This window comes from Polyodon spathula, chromosome 9, assembly GCF_017654505.1.
Source record: "Polyodon spathula isolate WHYD16114869_AA chromosome 9, ASM1765450v1, whole genome shotgun sequence".
Classification (NCBI taxonomy): domain Eukaryota; kingdom Metazoa; phylum Chordata; class Actinopteri; order Acipenseriformes; family Polyodontidae; genus Polyodon; species Polyodon spathula.
Genome location: NC_054542.1, coordinates 51,185,910 through 51,201,819, shown reverse-complemented (window position 1 = coordinate 51,201,819; position 15,910 = coordinate 51,185,910). Strand labels below are relative to the sequence as shown.

General features: G+C 42.5%; 1 protein-coding gene across 1 annotated transcript; it reads left to right on the top strand.

Annotated features, from left to right (window-relative positions):
- Positions 1-1,938: 1,938 nt before the first annotated feature.
- On the top strand, positions 1,939-15,416 carry LOC121321117 (cyclic nucleotide-gated channel cone photoreceptor subunit alpha-like). The gene is made up of 7 exons (XM_041260020.1): positions 1,939-2,160; positions 3,656-3,826; positions 4,576-4,626; positions 9,186-9,198; positions 10,818-10,966; positions 12,102-12,208; positions 12,595-15,416. The coding sequence occupies exons 1-7, from the start codon at positions 2,030-2,032 to the stop codon at positions 14,007-14,009; spliced, it is 2,037 nt and encodes a 678-aa protein (XP_041115954.1). The 5' UTR covers positions 1,939-2,029; the 3' UTR covers positions 14,010-15,416.
- Positions 15,417-15,910: the final 494 nt, after the last annotated feature.

Genomic DNA, 15,910 nt, shown 5'->3' with positions numbered 1-15,910 from the left:
GCATCAATTTTACACAGAACCCTGGTCCCAATTAAGTTGGATAACAGATGTTTTACTGAAACTGTATTTACTAAACAGATCAAGATTTAAAAATATATAGCGTTTAAGTTGCTTGTTTCTAGTTTAAAATACATAGTTCTATTACAGTATGTGGCTCGGATGTTTATGTGACAGGGCGGAGGCTGGGTGTGAACCAGTGAACCCGCGCACTGCAACAGAGCGTCTTAACCGCTATGCATAAGAGGGCTTGTCTGTATTCGTGGTTTTAGAGCTTTTAACCTCATCTCATCTCACCGACGGGACAGAATCCATAACGGGAGAGTATCACACAACACTGCCCGCCAGTGAGATTCATTGTTACATCTGAACATGTGAAAGCCCCAATGAGATTCAGTGTTACATTTGAAAGCACCAATGAGATTCAGTGTTACATGTGAACATGTGAAAGTCAGTGAGGTTCAATGTTTTATCCTGGAAGGAAACTCTTTTGTGATGGGAGAGTTATTTGATGTTCTTTGTTGTGCTCCAGCTGTCAATCAGAGTCTGGATGCCGTGGATTGGGATGCGGCAAGTCAACATGGAGACAATCAGCACATGGCAACACTACCCTGGCCCACACAGGCTGTCAGTCAGCACCCAGAAACCCTACCCTGGCCCACACAGGCTGTCAGTCAGCACCCAGCAACCCTACCCTGGCCCACACAGGCTGTCAATCAGGACCAATGAGGACGAGGCAGACTGCATTGAGAACGGCAACAGCAGGTAACAACCAATCGTTTCCATGGAACTGTGTATCCCTTACCCAGTTGTTGACACAAGGGTGGCTACAGTGGTAGGAAGGTACTCCAGTGCAATGCTTTCTTATGAGGAACATTAATTAACCAGGGTGTTCTCTTAACTTTAGTTTCTTGTGTGTTTAGGGTTAACTGTGCAAGTCATAATCACCTTTCAAACATACACATCATTCTGTTATATAAAAAACACAAACATGCAGTTGAAATCAGTGTTATACTGTGCATCTCTGAAAAATGGGAGTCAGGAATAGTGTGAGAACCCTAACACTAGCTACAGTAAGCCCATTGTATTGAAGCACTTATTTCAAAAGTCCCACAAGATTTAATTTAGCAATGAGACTCACCTAAAAATGGACATTCGTGTATGAGCCATGTTTACATTTTAATCCTAGATATGCAACATAAATAAATAAATACATAAATAAATCAAAGGTACAGGAGGTCATTTGTGGATATTTCTATGATAGCTTTGTGAAGCTTCCTCAAATATGAAATAATTGGATGATACAAGTCTAGTGTATAAACTATACAAGCATCCTCAGTTGAGCGTCTCGATGTCTTCAGATGTAATCACAAAGCCACTGTGTGGTTTATCAGAGCCAGCACTTTATCATGTGGATAAACCCTAACCCTAAACTGACATGAACTCACTTTGCTTTATGAAGCCGAATGAAACCTGCTGAATAATGTTAGGTTAACATATTGAATTACTACAGACGGCTTTGTAGTTTTCCATATACATAACGCAAAAGTGACAAACAATTTCTAATGTGACATTTCAAAATCGAACCCGAAATACTGTACTACTATAATGGCTTCCAGTAGACTTTTGCCATTTCATTTTGTATTTGCTTTGATTGCATGAATTTAAATAAAAGATCTCCATTATGTTCATATAGTTTTTTTTTTTTAATAATGTCTCAATCCTAAAAGTCTAGGTGATGCAAGCCGTTTGGCTAGAGCTGTGCGTTCTTATCTATCAAGGTGGCAGTTTTCATTAGCAATGATGCCCAATCCTTCTTTATACACAACATTGTCATTTGTTGACCTGTCCTTTTCCTTAATTACATTCAGCCCCTTGATAGACATGAGAGAAAAGCACGAGCTGACAGTCCTGCAAGAGAAATGGTTAGCTTGCTGCCTGACACGGTCTCCGGGGCCTCTTCAGAACAGCAGTATCAGCTCTCGAGAGGCCCTTTGAATGCACAAGGACAGCAGTGCTCATCCTCCTGTACATGTCATTCCTCAGGGATCAGTCGCTGTGCGAAGACACTTGCTCTGAGCTGCAGAGAGCTGTCTCCATGGAGACCAGAGAGATGTCAGAATCCCGCAGGAGTTCATTCACAGGCAGGGGAGCCATGGCCAGGTAATGACCTTTCACAGGGAAGAGAGCCCACTTAGCAAGGACCTGACCATTATTCCAGAAAAGCAACAGTCTGCACCATCTATTCAACTCCGAGAAAGGGGAGGCATCACAATTATGAATGTTGCTGCTTGTGAAACACTGGCTATACAAGTCAAGAGACTTTTTCATTTTAATATGCAGTGGTCAAAAAAACACTGAAGACACACTTTTAAATCGCACGACTCAAGCTGGGTGATTCTTTGACCACAAGGCTGTTGAATACAGTTTATACAAAATGTGTCACAATACAGGCCAGTGGAGGCAGGCATTCTGAAGTGATATTAAGTGGGCAGACATCAGTTGCATCAGTTACATTTCTTTGATAGTAAGCGGAGTGTGACATGAACCCACGTGACATTATGAGGAGCTTGTTTCCATCTACTCATCACATTGTGGGCGGGACATTTCAATGTGATGAAAATACGTGGGTGTGATACTAAACAGAGTACTATTAAGTTGGTTTGACTGTATATATGTATGGACATCACACTGACTAAAACAAGCCAAAGAAACACAGCATCATACTGACTAAAACAAACCAGCGAAACAAAGCATCACACTGACTAAAACAAGCCAAACACAGCATCACATTGACTTAAACAAACCAACGAAACACAGCATCACACTGACCAAAACAAACCAAACACAGCATCACACTGACTAAAACAAACCAACGAAACACATCACACTGACTAAAACAAACCAACGAAACAAAGCATCACACTGACTAAAACAAGCCAGACACAGCATCTCTGACCAAAACAAACCATAAACAGGGTCACACTGACTAAAACAAACCAAACACAGCATCACACTGACTAAAACAAACCAACCAAACACAGCATCACACTGACTAAAACAAACCAACGAAACACAATCACACTGACCAAAACAAACCAACGAAACACAACATCACACTGACTAAAACAAACCAAACACAGCTTCACACTGACTAAAACAAACCAACGAAACACATCACACTGACTAAAACAAGCCAACGAAACACAGCATCACACTGACCAAAACAAACCAAACACAGCATCACACTGGCCAAAACAAACCAACCAAACACAGCATCACACTGACCAAAACAAACCAACCAAACACAACATCACACCGACTAAAATAAGCCAACCAAACACAACATCACACCGACTAAAGCTAGCCAGCCAAACACAGCATCACACTGACTAAAACAAACCAACCAAACACAACATCACACTGACCAAAACAAACCAAACACAGCATCACACTGACCAAAACAAAGCAAACACAGCATCACACTGACTAAAACAAACCAACCAAACACAGCATCACACTAACTAAAACAAACCAACCAAACACAGCATCACACTGACTAAAACAAACCAACCAAACACAGCATCACACTGACTAAAACAAGCCAAGGAAACGCTCAGTTAAAGCAGAATGTCAAAGCCTAATTTGTTTCTTCCAGGGTGTCTCGATTTCTCCTTTCAATAAGAAACTGGGCGAGGAAACGACTGCACCACGAAGAGCAGAGACCAGACTCCTTTCTGGAGCGTTTCCGAGGCCCGGAGCTGAAGGAGGCTTCCAGCAGAGAGAGCAACACCCAGTCAGCCCTGGGCCAGCAGGGCAGAGTGAAGAGGTGAGTCACACACACACACGGACATCAAGACACAATAACTCTGGTCTCTGTGCGCGGGACAGCAGGGCAGAGTGAAGAGGCGAGTCTCACACACACAGCGGACATCAAGAGACATTAACACTGGTCTCTGTGCCTGGGCCAGCATGGCAGATTGAAGAGGTGAGTCTCACACACACAGCGGACATCAAGAGACATTAACACAGGTCTCTGTCTGGGGGCGGCACATAATCCATAACGGCAAACTTCAGGTATAGAGAAACACGTGAGTCCTGGGGTTGTATTCATGAAGCATTAGCATGTCCTGAAATGGACAGAGACCTCAGGTATAGAGAAACGTGTGAGTCCTGTGGTTGTATTCATGAAGCATTAGCGTGCCCTGAAATGGACAGAGACCTCAGGTATAGAGAAACGTGTGAGTCCTGTGGTTGTATTCATGAAGCATTAGCGTGCCCTGAAATGGACAGAGACCTCAGGTATAGAGAAACGCGTGAGTCCTGTTGTTGTATTCATGCCCTGAAAGAACACAAACATGACCTATGTTTCTTTGCAGACTTGCCACTTGGTACAGCAGCACAGTAGCTAACAGTGTAGTACTTCTCTGATGTACAATAATGAGACCTGATGCTGATGTATTTAACAGAGCCATTTCGTATTGTGTTTTCAGACGGCATAAACAGAAGTATGATTGTGTAGTTGTAGAGTTTGAGTCATGCCGTGCCTCTAATACTATGACAATATTTCAAACGCAGCCACTGGCCCTCGGCAAACTTCAATGTGAACAACTGCAACAATACAGACGAGTAAGTACAACCAGAGGAGTTGTAGCGAACCCTTTTCTAGCTAGTGTCTCTAGTTCTAGTGAAGCAGACTGAGATTCTCACTGCTCTTCTAGCTAGTGTCTCTAGTTCTAGTGAAGCAGGCTCTGAGATTCTCACTACTCTTCTAGCTAGTCTCTCTAGTTCTAGTGAAGCAGACTGGGATTCTCACTGCTCTTCTAGCTGGTCTCTCTGGTTCTAGAGAAGCAGACTGAGATTCTCACTGCTCTTCTAGCTAGTCTCTAGTTCTAGTGAAGCAGACTGAGATTCTCACTGCTCTTCTAGCTAGTGTCTCTAGTTCTAGAGAAGCAGACTGAGATTCTCACTGCTGTTCTAGCTGGTCTCTCTGGTTCTCGAGAAGCAGACTGAGATTCTCACTGCTCTTCTAGCTGGTCTCTCTAGTTCTAGAGAAGCAGACTGAGATTCTCACTGCTCTTCTAGCTGGTCTCTCTGGTTCTAGAGAAGCAGACTGAGATTCTCACTGCTCTTCTTGCTAGTCTCTAGTTCTAGAGAAGCAGACTGAGATTCTCACTGCTCTTCTAGTCTCTCTAGTTCTAGTGAAGCAGACTCTGAGATTCTCACTGCTCTTCTAGCTAGTCTCTCTAGTTCTAGTGAAGCAGACGCTGAGATTCTCACTGCTCTTCTAACTGGTCTCTCTAGTTCTAGTGAAGCAGACTGAGATTCTCACTGCTCTTCTAGCTAGTCTCTAGTTCTAGTGAAGCAGACTGAGATTCTCACTGCTCTTCTAGCTGGTCTCTCTAGTTCTAGTGAAGCAGACTCTGAGATTCTCACTGCTCTTCTTGCTAGTCTCTAGTTCTAGTGAAGCAGACGCTGAGATTCTCACTGCTCTTCTAGCTAGTCTCTCTAGATTGTAGTCTCCTTAATTTGTTCTGTTAAAAGCATTATTCCTTAAATCCAGAATTCTGATTTTATATTGTGTGCATAATAGAGGATCCATATCGCATTCTTTTAACTGTAGTGTTTATTATAATAATAATAATAAATTATATTTATATTTTGGTTTCATTAAATGCTTTTGCCATATTTCCTTATATGTTTTATTACAGTATTTATGCTGTGTATCTCAGATGTCCACAAAATAGAATTTGTAGAAATATATATCTGTGATTAGCATAGTTTATTCTTAGCGTGTGTACATAATGCATATACTGCAGTGAATGTGGATAACAATCAATTACTATGAATTATAATGCACACTTATTTTATAAATACTGGCTATTTATAAATCATCATTTTAAATCCATTTAAAACTGGAGAACATTTCAAAGTTTCTAATTCAGTTGTTTTCCACACTGTGATCTATTCATTTGCACTTCCACTTAAATTTGATATATCCCTTTCTCGGAACTCTTAATTCTAGATTGGAAAGAGAACAGTTTGCATTGTGCTGTTAGTGCTTGCCTAGTATTTACCCTGTTCAAACCCTTGAAAGAATACCCTCGGAATTTACAGAATATTCAAATGATATTGTACCGGTCTATAATGTTGTTGTATGTGTTCTTAGTTATCGTGTATTTCAGCACTTCTGAATATTTGGTATATTTTACCTCTGGGACTGTCTTTGAGTAAGCCTGAACAAGGTGGATTGCTGCAGTGAAGCTGGTATAAAAATGACCACTAGGTTTGCACTTGGGGTGTCACTAGTAATTTGCACCCCACTAAAACAGTGAGTTGGTCAGAGAGTTCCTTTAGAAATCTTTAACAAATGTACTGTTTCAGGGGAGGGATTTATCAGTGCACGCCCCTAGTGGTCATTGTTATACAGCCCTCCCCATTACTGCGTGTTGCTCAGTACCTAGTCAAACATTAATAAATCATGTCATTGGATAATAAATATTAATACATTAAGAGCACATACAAAATATGGGACAAATTCAAAGGGTATAAATGATTATTTAAAACTTGTCACAGATCACATGCCAACACGGATTACAAACATTCGTTTTTTCTATAAACAGATTTCATTCTTGTAAGGAATTATCGATGCAGGTAACCCACATTCGGCTGTGCAGTGAGACAGGAACACTGATATACTGACAGGGAGGGGCGGCCCACAGAACTGTAGCTGCTGTGTGTGACAAAGTGTGACATGCAATTCAGAGACTACATTAAAAACATCTTTATACAACCAGGCAGCAACTACCACTAAGACTGCATGTGACACATCATGTATTATTCATGGGTAGGTAAAAGTACACAAGAAAGGTATCAGACTGAGAGACAGCAACACAATCATTATGTATCCACTCTGATTCCATAGTAACCTGAGAAACAAGGGTCAGAATGTGTTCAAGTGTGCAGTCAGGATGTTTTCTTTGGAAACACTGAAAGCAAAATCATTTGTTAAAACCTCTATACAATGGAAGTCTCACTCTAATCCAGTGTCTGATTCAGGCCAGTATGCCCTCTGCTGGGCAAAAAAAAATCCAAAAAACAAAAACATTACTACAACAGAGGCTTGAGCACGATCCATATTTAATTTAAATCTGAAAAAAAACCCAGGGCACCCCCATATTCCAACAAGAATGTACTGAGCAAAACATTCCCTAGCCAGAACCTTACACCGACTCCCAGAACACACTCAGCACTCCCTAGCCAGAACCTTACACCGACTCCCAGAACACACTCAGCACTCCCTAGCCAGAACCTTACACCGACTCCCAGAACACACTCAGCACTCCCTACCAGAACCTTACACCGACTCCCAGAACACACTCAGCACTCCCTAACCAGAACCTTACACCGACTCCCAGAACACACTCAGCACTCCCTAACCAGAACCTTACACCGACTCCCAGAACACACTCAGCACTCCCTAACCAGAACCTTACACCGACTCCCAGAACACACTCAGCACAACCAGAACCTTACACTCCAGAACACACTCAGCACTCCCTAACCAGAACCAGACTCCCAGAACACACTCAGCACCCCCTAACCAGAACCTTACACCGACTCCCAGAACACACTCAGCACTCCCTAACCAGAACCTTACACACTCCCAGAACACACTCAGCACTCCCTAACCAGAACCTTACACCGACTCCCAGAACACACTCAGCACAGAACCTTACACCGACTCCCAGAACACACTCAGCACAGAACCTTACACTCAGAACACACTCAGCACTAACCAGAACCTTACACCGACTCCCAGAACACACTCAGCACTCCCTAACCAGAACCTTACACCGACTCCCAGAACACACTCAGCACTCCCTAACCAGAACCTTACACCGACTCCCAGAACACACTCAGCACCCCCTAACCAGAACCTTACACCGACTCCCAGAACACACTCAGCACTCCCTAACCAGAACCTTACACCGACTCCCAGAACACACTCAGCACTCCCTAACCAGAACCTTACACCGACTCCCAGAACACACTCAGCACTCCCTAACCAGAACCTTACACTGACTTCAGCATTCCCTAACCAGAACCTTACACTGACTCCCAGAACACACTCAGCCCCTAGAACCTTACACTCAGAACACACTCAGCACTCCCTAACCAGAACCTTACACCGACTCCCAGAACACACTCAGCACAACCAGAACCTTACACTCAGAACACACTCAGCACTCCCTAACCAGAACCTTACACCGACTCCCAGAACACACTCAGCATTCCCTAACCAGAACCTTACACTCTCCCAGAACACACTCAGCACCCCCTAACCAGAACCTTACACTGACTCCCAGAACACACTCAGCATTCCCTAACCAGAACCTTACACTGACTCCCAGAACACACTCAGCACTCCCTAACCAGAACCTTACACCGACTCCCAGAACACACTCAGCACTCCCTAACCAGAACCTTACACCGACTCCCAGAACACACTCAGCACTCCCTAACCAGAACCTTACACCGACTCCCAGAACACACTCAGCCCAGAACCTTACACCGACTCCCAGAACACACTCAGCACCCCCTAACCAGAACCTTACACCGACTCCCAGAACCAGAACCTTACACTCCCAGAACACACTCAGCACCCCCTAACCAGAACCTTACACCGACTCCCAGCACCCCCTAACCAGAACCTTACACCGACTCCACACTCAGCACCCCCTAACCAGAACCTTACACCGACTCCCAGAACACACTCAGCACTCCCTAACCAGAACCTTACACCGACTCCCAGAACACACTCAGCACTCCCTAACCAGAACCTTACACCGACTCCCAGAACACACTCAGCACTCCCTAACCAGAACCTTACACCGACTCCCAGAACACACTCAGCACTCCCTAACCAGAACCTTACACCGACTTCCAGAACACACTCAGCACTCCCTAACCAGAACCTTACACTCTTCCAGAACACACTCAGCATTCCCTAACCAGAACCTTACACTGACTTCCATTCACAAGAAAAAAATGACGCTTGTCTTCTTGACCTAGGGGTCGATTTGATCAATTTGTACCCAGCTGTGATATAGCACCGCTGGATTTTATTAGAGCATTACTATTATTGCTCTAAAGCAGTCACTGCGATGGTGCTGTGGCTTATCCAGGCAGGGTATACTGGTAAGACAATAAATTCAAGTTACTTTGTTTCAAGTTCTACTTTTAAACATTGCCAGTTCTTCCCGTTTAGTGCCACCTATGTGCACAGTGTAGTTTTGCATATTAAAATACAAACTAGGATTGTTTGGGTTCTTTTATCCTGGGTCATCAATGCTGCCAAAGTAATATCCCTCGCCTTGAGCAGAGAATGCCTGTGTGCAATCCTCTGAGTGCCTCTTTGATACATTTCCTGCATCTCTAACGGTACTGTCTTCTCATTGGCGCTTTCTTAGTTGAGGTGGAACAAGAAGAATCGTTTGCTGTAAGAGACAGTTAACTGAAATGGATTGTAGAGGGTTTCTTATTCACTAAGGGAAAAAGATTCTTAACTAAAGCACTCTGTCCAAAGAATCATGTGCTGTGACAAGGACTTCAGTGTTAGCTGCTAGACCTCCCTCCCATGCATAGCTTTCTGAGACTTGTAGAGTCCTCATAGCATGCCTGCTAGTTGAGACTTTCACAACCTGTGCGCTTCTCCAAAAACTAAAAAAAATCACACAGCAAAAAGGAAGACAAAAAGGAGGAGAAAGAAGATGATAAAAAAGAGGAAAAGGAGAAAAAAGATGCCAAGAAGGATGATAAAAAGAAAGAGGAGTAAGTATTTATCTGGCAGTGTTTCTAACTGGCTTTCTTTAATATTACCAGCTTCCCTTTGAGACCTGGCCCATTGAACATGGTGAAAACGATTGCAAATCTCTAGAAAGGGTCAACTCTACAGGTTGCTTTTACTGCTACCTATAAACAGAAGTAGTGCCACGAGCATCTTCTAAACGGCTGAAACACACACAGGACTTGGACCCATTTCTCACCACCTCCAGTGCTGCTCATATTGAGGTGTTGGGTTCTTTTTATTCCTAGCAGAAAGGTCTCCACATCATGTAAATCAGCCGTATAATTGACACTAACTGGCACCTTTGCTAGAAGTGTAAACAGAGACCAACAATATGTTGCCATGGCAGCTACACTCTGAGGCTGGTCATGAAAGTTCTAGACAGGGTTCCACCCGTATATTACAAACTGTACAATTGAGAGAATGATTGAAATTTGCATAGGGATATTATAAACACATGAAAAGCAGTTCCAATTCCAGAAGCATCTGTTTTTATTGTTTCCTGATCACCACTCTTGTCCTGAAGTAAGGGCTTGATGGCTTTCTGAAATCAAACCCTTTCTAGTGGGCTGTGATTGTAGTACACATTACTGCAGAACAATCACAACTTCTTAACACAGAGCTGCATGATAATCACACATCTGAAAATGGGCAGACGACATAGAAACTTGCATCTTTAATACTGGATTGTACGGGCTTCTCACTAATCCACTGGTTTCTATATATTACACTTCTTTACCTCAGACATAAAGAGAGGGATTTGAAGTGGCTCTGCATATATTCAAATCAGGATCTAAATGCTTTGCAAATATCTATATACTGTGTATGCACCATTTTGTGTGGCTTTCTGTTTGTATTACTCCCTTTGAACGACCTGTATGGTGCCATTATACTTCTGGTTATGATAAACCAGGCGGATCAGTGGACGAGGTCATTGGCTTTCACTTGATGACTTAAAGCTGGGCTTCAGTCTTGCCATGTGTGTTCTTTACATATTGAATTATTTTGCAGGAAGAAAAAAGAAGTGTTTGTCATCGACCCTGCAAGCAATCTATACTACAGGTGGCTGTCCATTATTGCAGCTCCTGTCATGTACAACTGGTGTCTGCTGGTGTGCAGGTAGGGGTTTCAGCCATGCTTTTAAATGCACTCCCATTATCATTTTATACAACACACAAGCTTTTGTTTTTAATGTCTTTATTTATAAGATTTAATATCAACATAAACTGCAAACGCCCTCGCTTTCTGCAATAATAAAGCTATGCTTAAAAGTGTTGCATCACCCTATAGAATTAACTTATTTTGCTTCATTAAGTCAAATGAAACCTGTAAAATAATGTTACATTAACATTGAATTTCTTACCTTTGCAGTTTTCCATATATACTTAATGGTAAACTGACAAAAATTAAAAAATATGACTTTAAAATGTAACATGAAATACTGTATTACTATTATGGCTTCCGGTAGACATCTGCAATATCATTTTGTAATTTATGATTACTTAATTTTAAATAAAAGATCTAAATTATGTTCATGTAGTTTTATTTTTTTGTTTTATTACATCTCAATCCTAAAATTTGAGGAGATGCAAAACTTTGGTCCCTCGCTGCACAGTAACTAGTCCATCATTCATATGAGGCAGTCAGCCCTTGTGTTAAATAACCAGCCCCAGGTGACCGGATGTGTCATGAGATACCTGGTTCCACTTGACCTCCTCACAGTTAGTCGAAGGTATGACTACTACTGCAAACCCTTTGCACAGAAATAAGAAACCATGAAGAGGCAGCTCCTAAAACTGGGGATCCTATCTGTGATACGCAACACAGCCTGGCTTGCAGACTGCACTGTTGTAATGCATCTTTAACCCCTCTGATACACAACACAGGCTGGCTTGCAGACTGCACTGTTGTAATGCATCTTTAACCCCCCCCCCCCACCCCACCCCCCCCCCCCACCCCCCCCCGCTTGCAGACTGCACTATCCCCCCGTTTCTCTTTCCTGGCCCCTTAATATTGACTGTGGGGATTGACAAACAATGGAAAGGTTAAGAGATTTCTTCATGGTCCCAGAGTGGCTCACAAGGCAATGGCACACCCTTTAAATCTCCCTGGCCTCTGACAGCAGAGCAGCCCTGCAATTCATGGCAAGACTGTATGTATTGGCTTTTACTTCTTTAATGTAGAAAATGAACATGTCAAATCATTGTTAAAACATTTAAAACATGGTAATTACAACTTGTTTATTTTGTTTTAGGGCATGTTTTGATGAACTTCAAATGGACTACCTGGTTTTGTGGGGTGTTTTAGATTACTCCTCAGATTGTGTCTACCTCATTGACACTTTTGTGAGATTTAGGACAGGTGAGTGCATATGTGACTGAAGTGTGTGTGAGTTAGCATATTCTGTACATGTGTGTGTGTGTGTGAGTCAGCATGTACTGTACATGTGTGTGTGCGTGAGTCAGCATGTGCTGTACATGTGTGTGCGAGTCAGCATGTTCTGTACATAAAGTTTACAAATGAGAGGAGGCCATTTGGCCCATATTGCTTGTTTTGTTGTTAGTAGTTTATTGATCCCAGAATCAACAAACTATACAATGAAAAGTTAATGCATGATGTCTAACTCTGTTTATCAGTTTCTTCATCAAAGACAATTTAAAACTGTTTTAAAGTTAACCATATACAGGAAAAAATACACGTCTGCCTGCTGCTCTTAAATACCCTTTTTATGTTTTATAAAAATCCAGGTTTCCTCAAACAAGGATTGCTCGTCAAGGATTCAAAGGCGTTACGGGAGAATTACATGAAGACTTTGCAGTTCAAATTTGATGCACTCTCACTTGTGCCGACAGACTTAATCAGCATTAAAATTGGGTCAAACTGGCCTGAACTGAGGTTTAACAGGCTCTTCCGATTCGCACGCATGTTTGAGTTTTTTGACCGCACCGAAACCAGAACCAATTATCCCAACATCTTTCGAATCGGCAACCTTGTCCTGTACATCCTGATTATTATCCACTGGAACGCATGCATATACTTTGCCATTTCCAAAGCCATAGGGTTTGGGACAGATACCTGGGTGTACCCCAACATAAGCCACCCTGAATACGGTCGACTGGCCAGGAAGTACATCTACAGCCTGTACTGGTCCACACTGACGCTGACCACAATCGGGGAGACCCCTCCCCCAGTGAAGGACGTGGAGTACCTCTTTGTGGTGTTCGACTTCCTGATCGGAGTGCTGATCTTCGCTACCATCGTCGGTAACGTGGGTGCCATGATTTCCAACATGAACGCCTCCAGAGCGGAATTCCAGGCCAAGATAGATTCCATTAAGCAATACATGCATTTCCGCAAAGTCACCAAAGACCTGGAGGCACGAATCATCAAGTGGTTCGACTATCTCTGGACCAACAAGAAAACGGTGGATGAAAAAGAGGTCCTGAAGAACTTGCCTGACAAGCTGAAAGCCGAGATCGCCATCAACGTCCACCTGGACACGCTGAAGAAAGTGCGCATCTTCCAGGACTGCGAAGCAGGGCTGCTGATAGAGCTGGTGCTGAAGCTAAGGCCACAGGTGTTTAGCCCTGGAGACTATATCTGTCGCAAAGGGGACATTGGCAGAGAAATGTACATCATCAAAGAGGGGAAGCTGGCTGTCGTAGCGGACGACGGCATCACCCAGTTTGTAGTTTTGAGTGACGGGAGTTACTTTGGAGAAATCAGCATCTTGAACATCAAGGGGAGTAAGTCGGGGAACAGAAGGACTGCAAACATTAGAAGCATAGGCTACTCCGATCTCTTCTGCTTATCCAAGGATGACCTCATGGAAGCCCTGACTGAGTATCCGGAGGCCAAGGCGGCGCTGGAGGAGAAAGGGAAAGCCATTTTAATGAAGGACGGCTTGATAGACGAGGAGGTGGCCAAACAGGGAGACGACCCGCAAAACATGCAAGAAAAGGTGGACCAGCTGGAAACCGTTCTGGACCTCATGCAAACGAAATTCGCCAGACTGATGGCAGAGTTTACCTCGAGCCAGCAAAAGCTCAAACAGAGACTCGCAACAGTGGAGTCCAAAGTGAAGAAGTACGGGAGCGCAAGCTTCTCGGAGGATCTGGAAACAGACAACGAAGCTGCAAAAGAGGCCAAAAAGGACAAATAACATGCACTGCTCTGAGCATTTCTGATTATCTTGGACTAGACCAGCTAATGGTACTTGTTTTTTTATAAGACACCAAACAGGAAAAAAATATAGTTTGATACTTTTTAACTTGTTTTCATTTAACATACAATGTAAAGTTATACTTTTTTTCCTCTGAAAATAGTTTTCCTTTAGCAAAAGCCTCTTTATGAGTATCAGTTCTGTATGTAGTGTGTTATACTGGATCATTTGCAGTTGCAAAGACAAACACAATTAGCTGGGAAAATGAGCCATGGTAAAGATTCACAGCACTTTTGGTAATTGTTGCTGCACAGGGTATCCCCAAAAGAATCCATGACATCGAATACAGTGAACAGAAACATACAGCACACTGTGACGGGGTGATGGTCCGAGCTTCCCCTACTCACAATCACATTTATCAGCTCAGGAACACTGAGGTTTGTGGAATGCAGGAAAAAACCACTTGATAGTGTTCACAGGCATACAGATTTACCTTGGCACTGGAAGAAGACTTCACACAAATTACAACTGATGCTCACAGACGAACATTGAACACAAAATGACCGACGTTCACAAAAGACAAGATCATGAAAGACCCAAAAAGCACAGGAAAGACATGGCATGAAATAAGCCCCAGCCCCACCTGATTCGAACAGAATGAACATTCAATCAATCTTTCATAGTGGACCACCATCACAAAGCTCTTGAATTATTCAATAAACAGCTACACTCGGAATGATCTTATACACAAAGAAACTCTAACATTCATTCCATTCCTACTTTTTACAATAAACATGTTTCTTCTGCTTCACACTTTTGTGTTTAACCTGCATGAATACCGTCTGTTAAACAGACGATCACTAACTATTCCATTATTACGCCTAATCAATACCCTTCTTCTTCTTCTTCTCTAGTCCCTAACTTACCAGTATAATGACTGAACATAAGCATTACCCCTTCTTTTGGAAGGTTACCGAACATATGCCTATAACAAACATTTGTCCCACATGTACAGTAAAGCTACGGTAACTTCATTAAAGTAAGCTCCCTAATCTAAATACGGCAATAAACCATCATATCAAATACACTTTGCTCAACAGCACAAATGATACAGATAGCCCATGGCTCTATCACTCGTAGAACAACAATAAACAAACACAATAACAGGCATTTCAATATTACTGTGAGGGTCTCACCCTGACACACACATTGGTTTACTTGGTTTTCAGATCTCATCAAAACAGAGCATACACTTGTATCACACTTGCAATTCCCTTAACTGCTAAGTACAGTGACGATAGAGCAATCGGAGGGATTTCATTTAGACCCAGAGAAATAAAGATCTGCATTCATCCAAAACAGGCTCTACTTACAGAAACTGACCACATTAGACTCTATAGTACTTGAACTGAACACATTAGACTCCATGGTACTAGTGGGTCATTCCAAAAGTGAAAGACCCATCTTACAATGCTTAAATATTGTTTTTGGTTTGTAATGTAATTTATTTTTTATTATGTATGTTTGTAATGTAATTTCAATTATGCAAGTTTTAACATCTGAATGAAAACCTTCATATATAAATAAAAATGGTTTATTTGAGCAAACGTTGTGTTTATGTATTTTAACCTCCTTCCAGAACAGCAGCGGTTTACTGAAAAGTTCCATTCTCGTGACTCTGGCATGATGAGCGAATCAGGAACCGCTGAGACAGTTACAAAATAAAAGATAGGAATTTGAAGGCAATCTCTACAGTTTAGTAAGTCCAGTCCTTTTGTACAATAGCAGAAAACAGACAGAAAACATAAAAACTGTTGCAAAACTCAAATTGAAACTCTTCTCTGCGCTGCACTGAGATACTGCCAATCAGAAGCAGCCCCAGGGTATTTGAACACACCCGT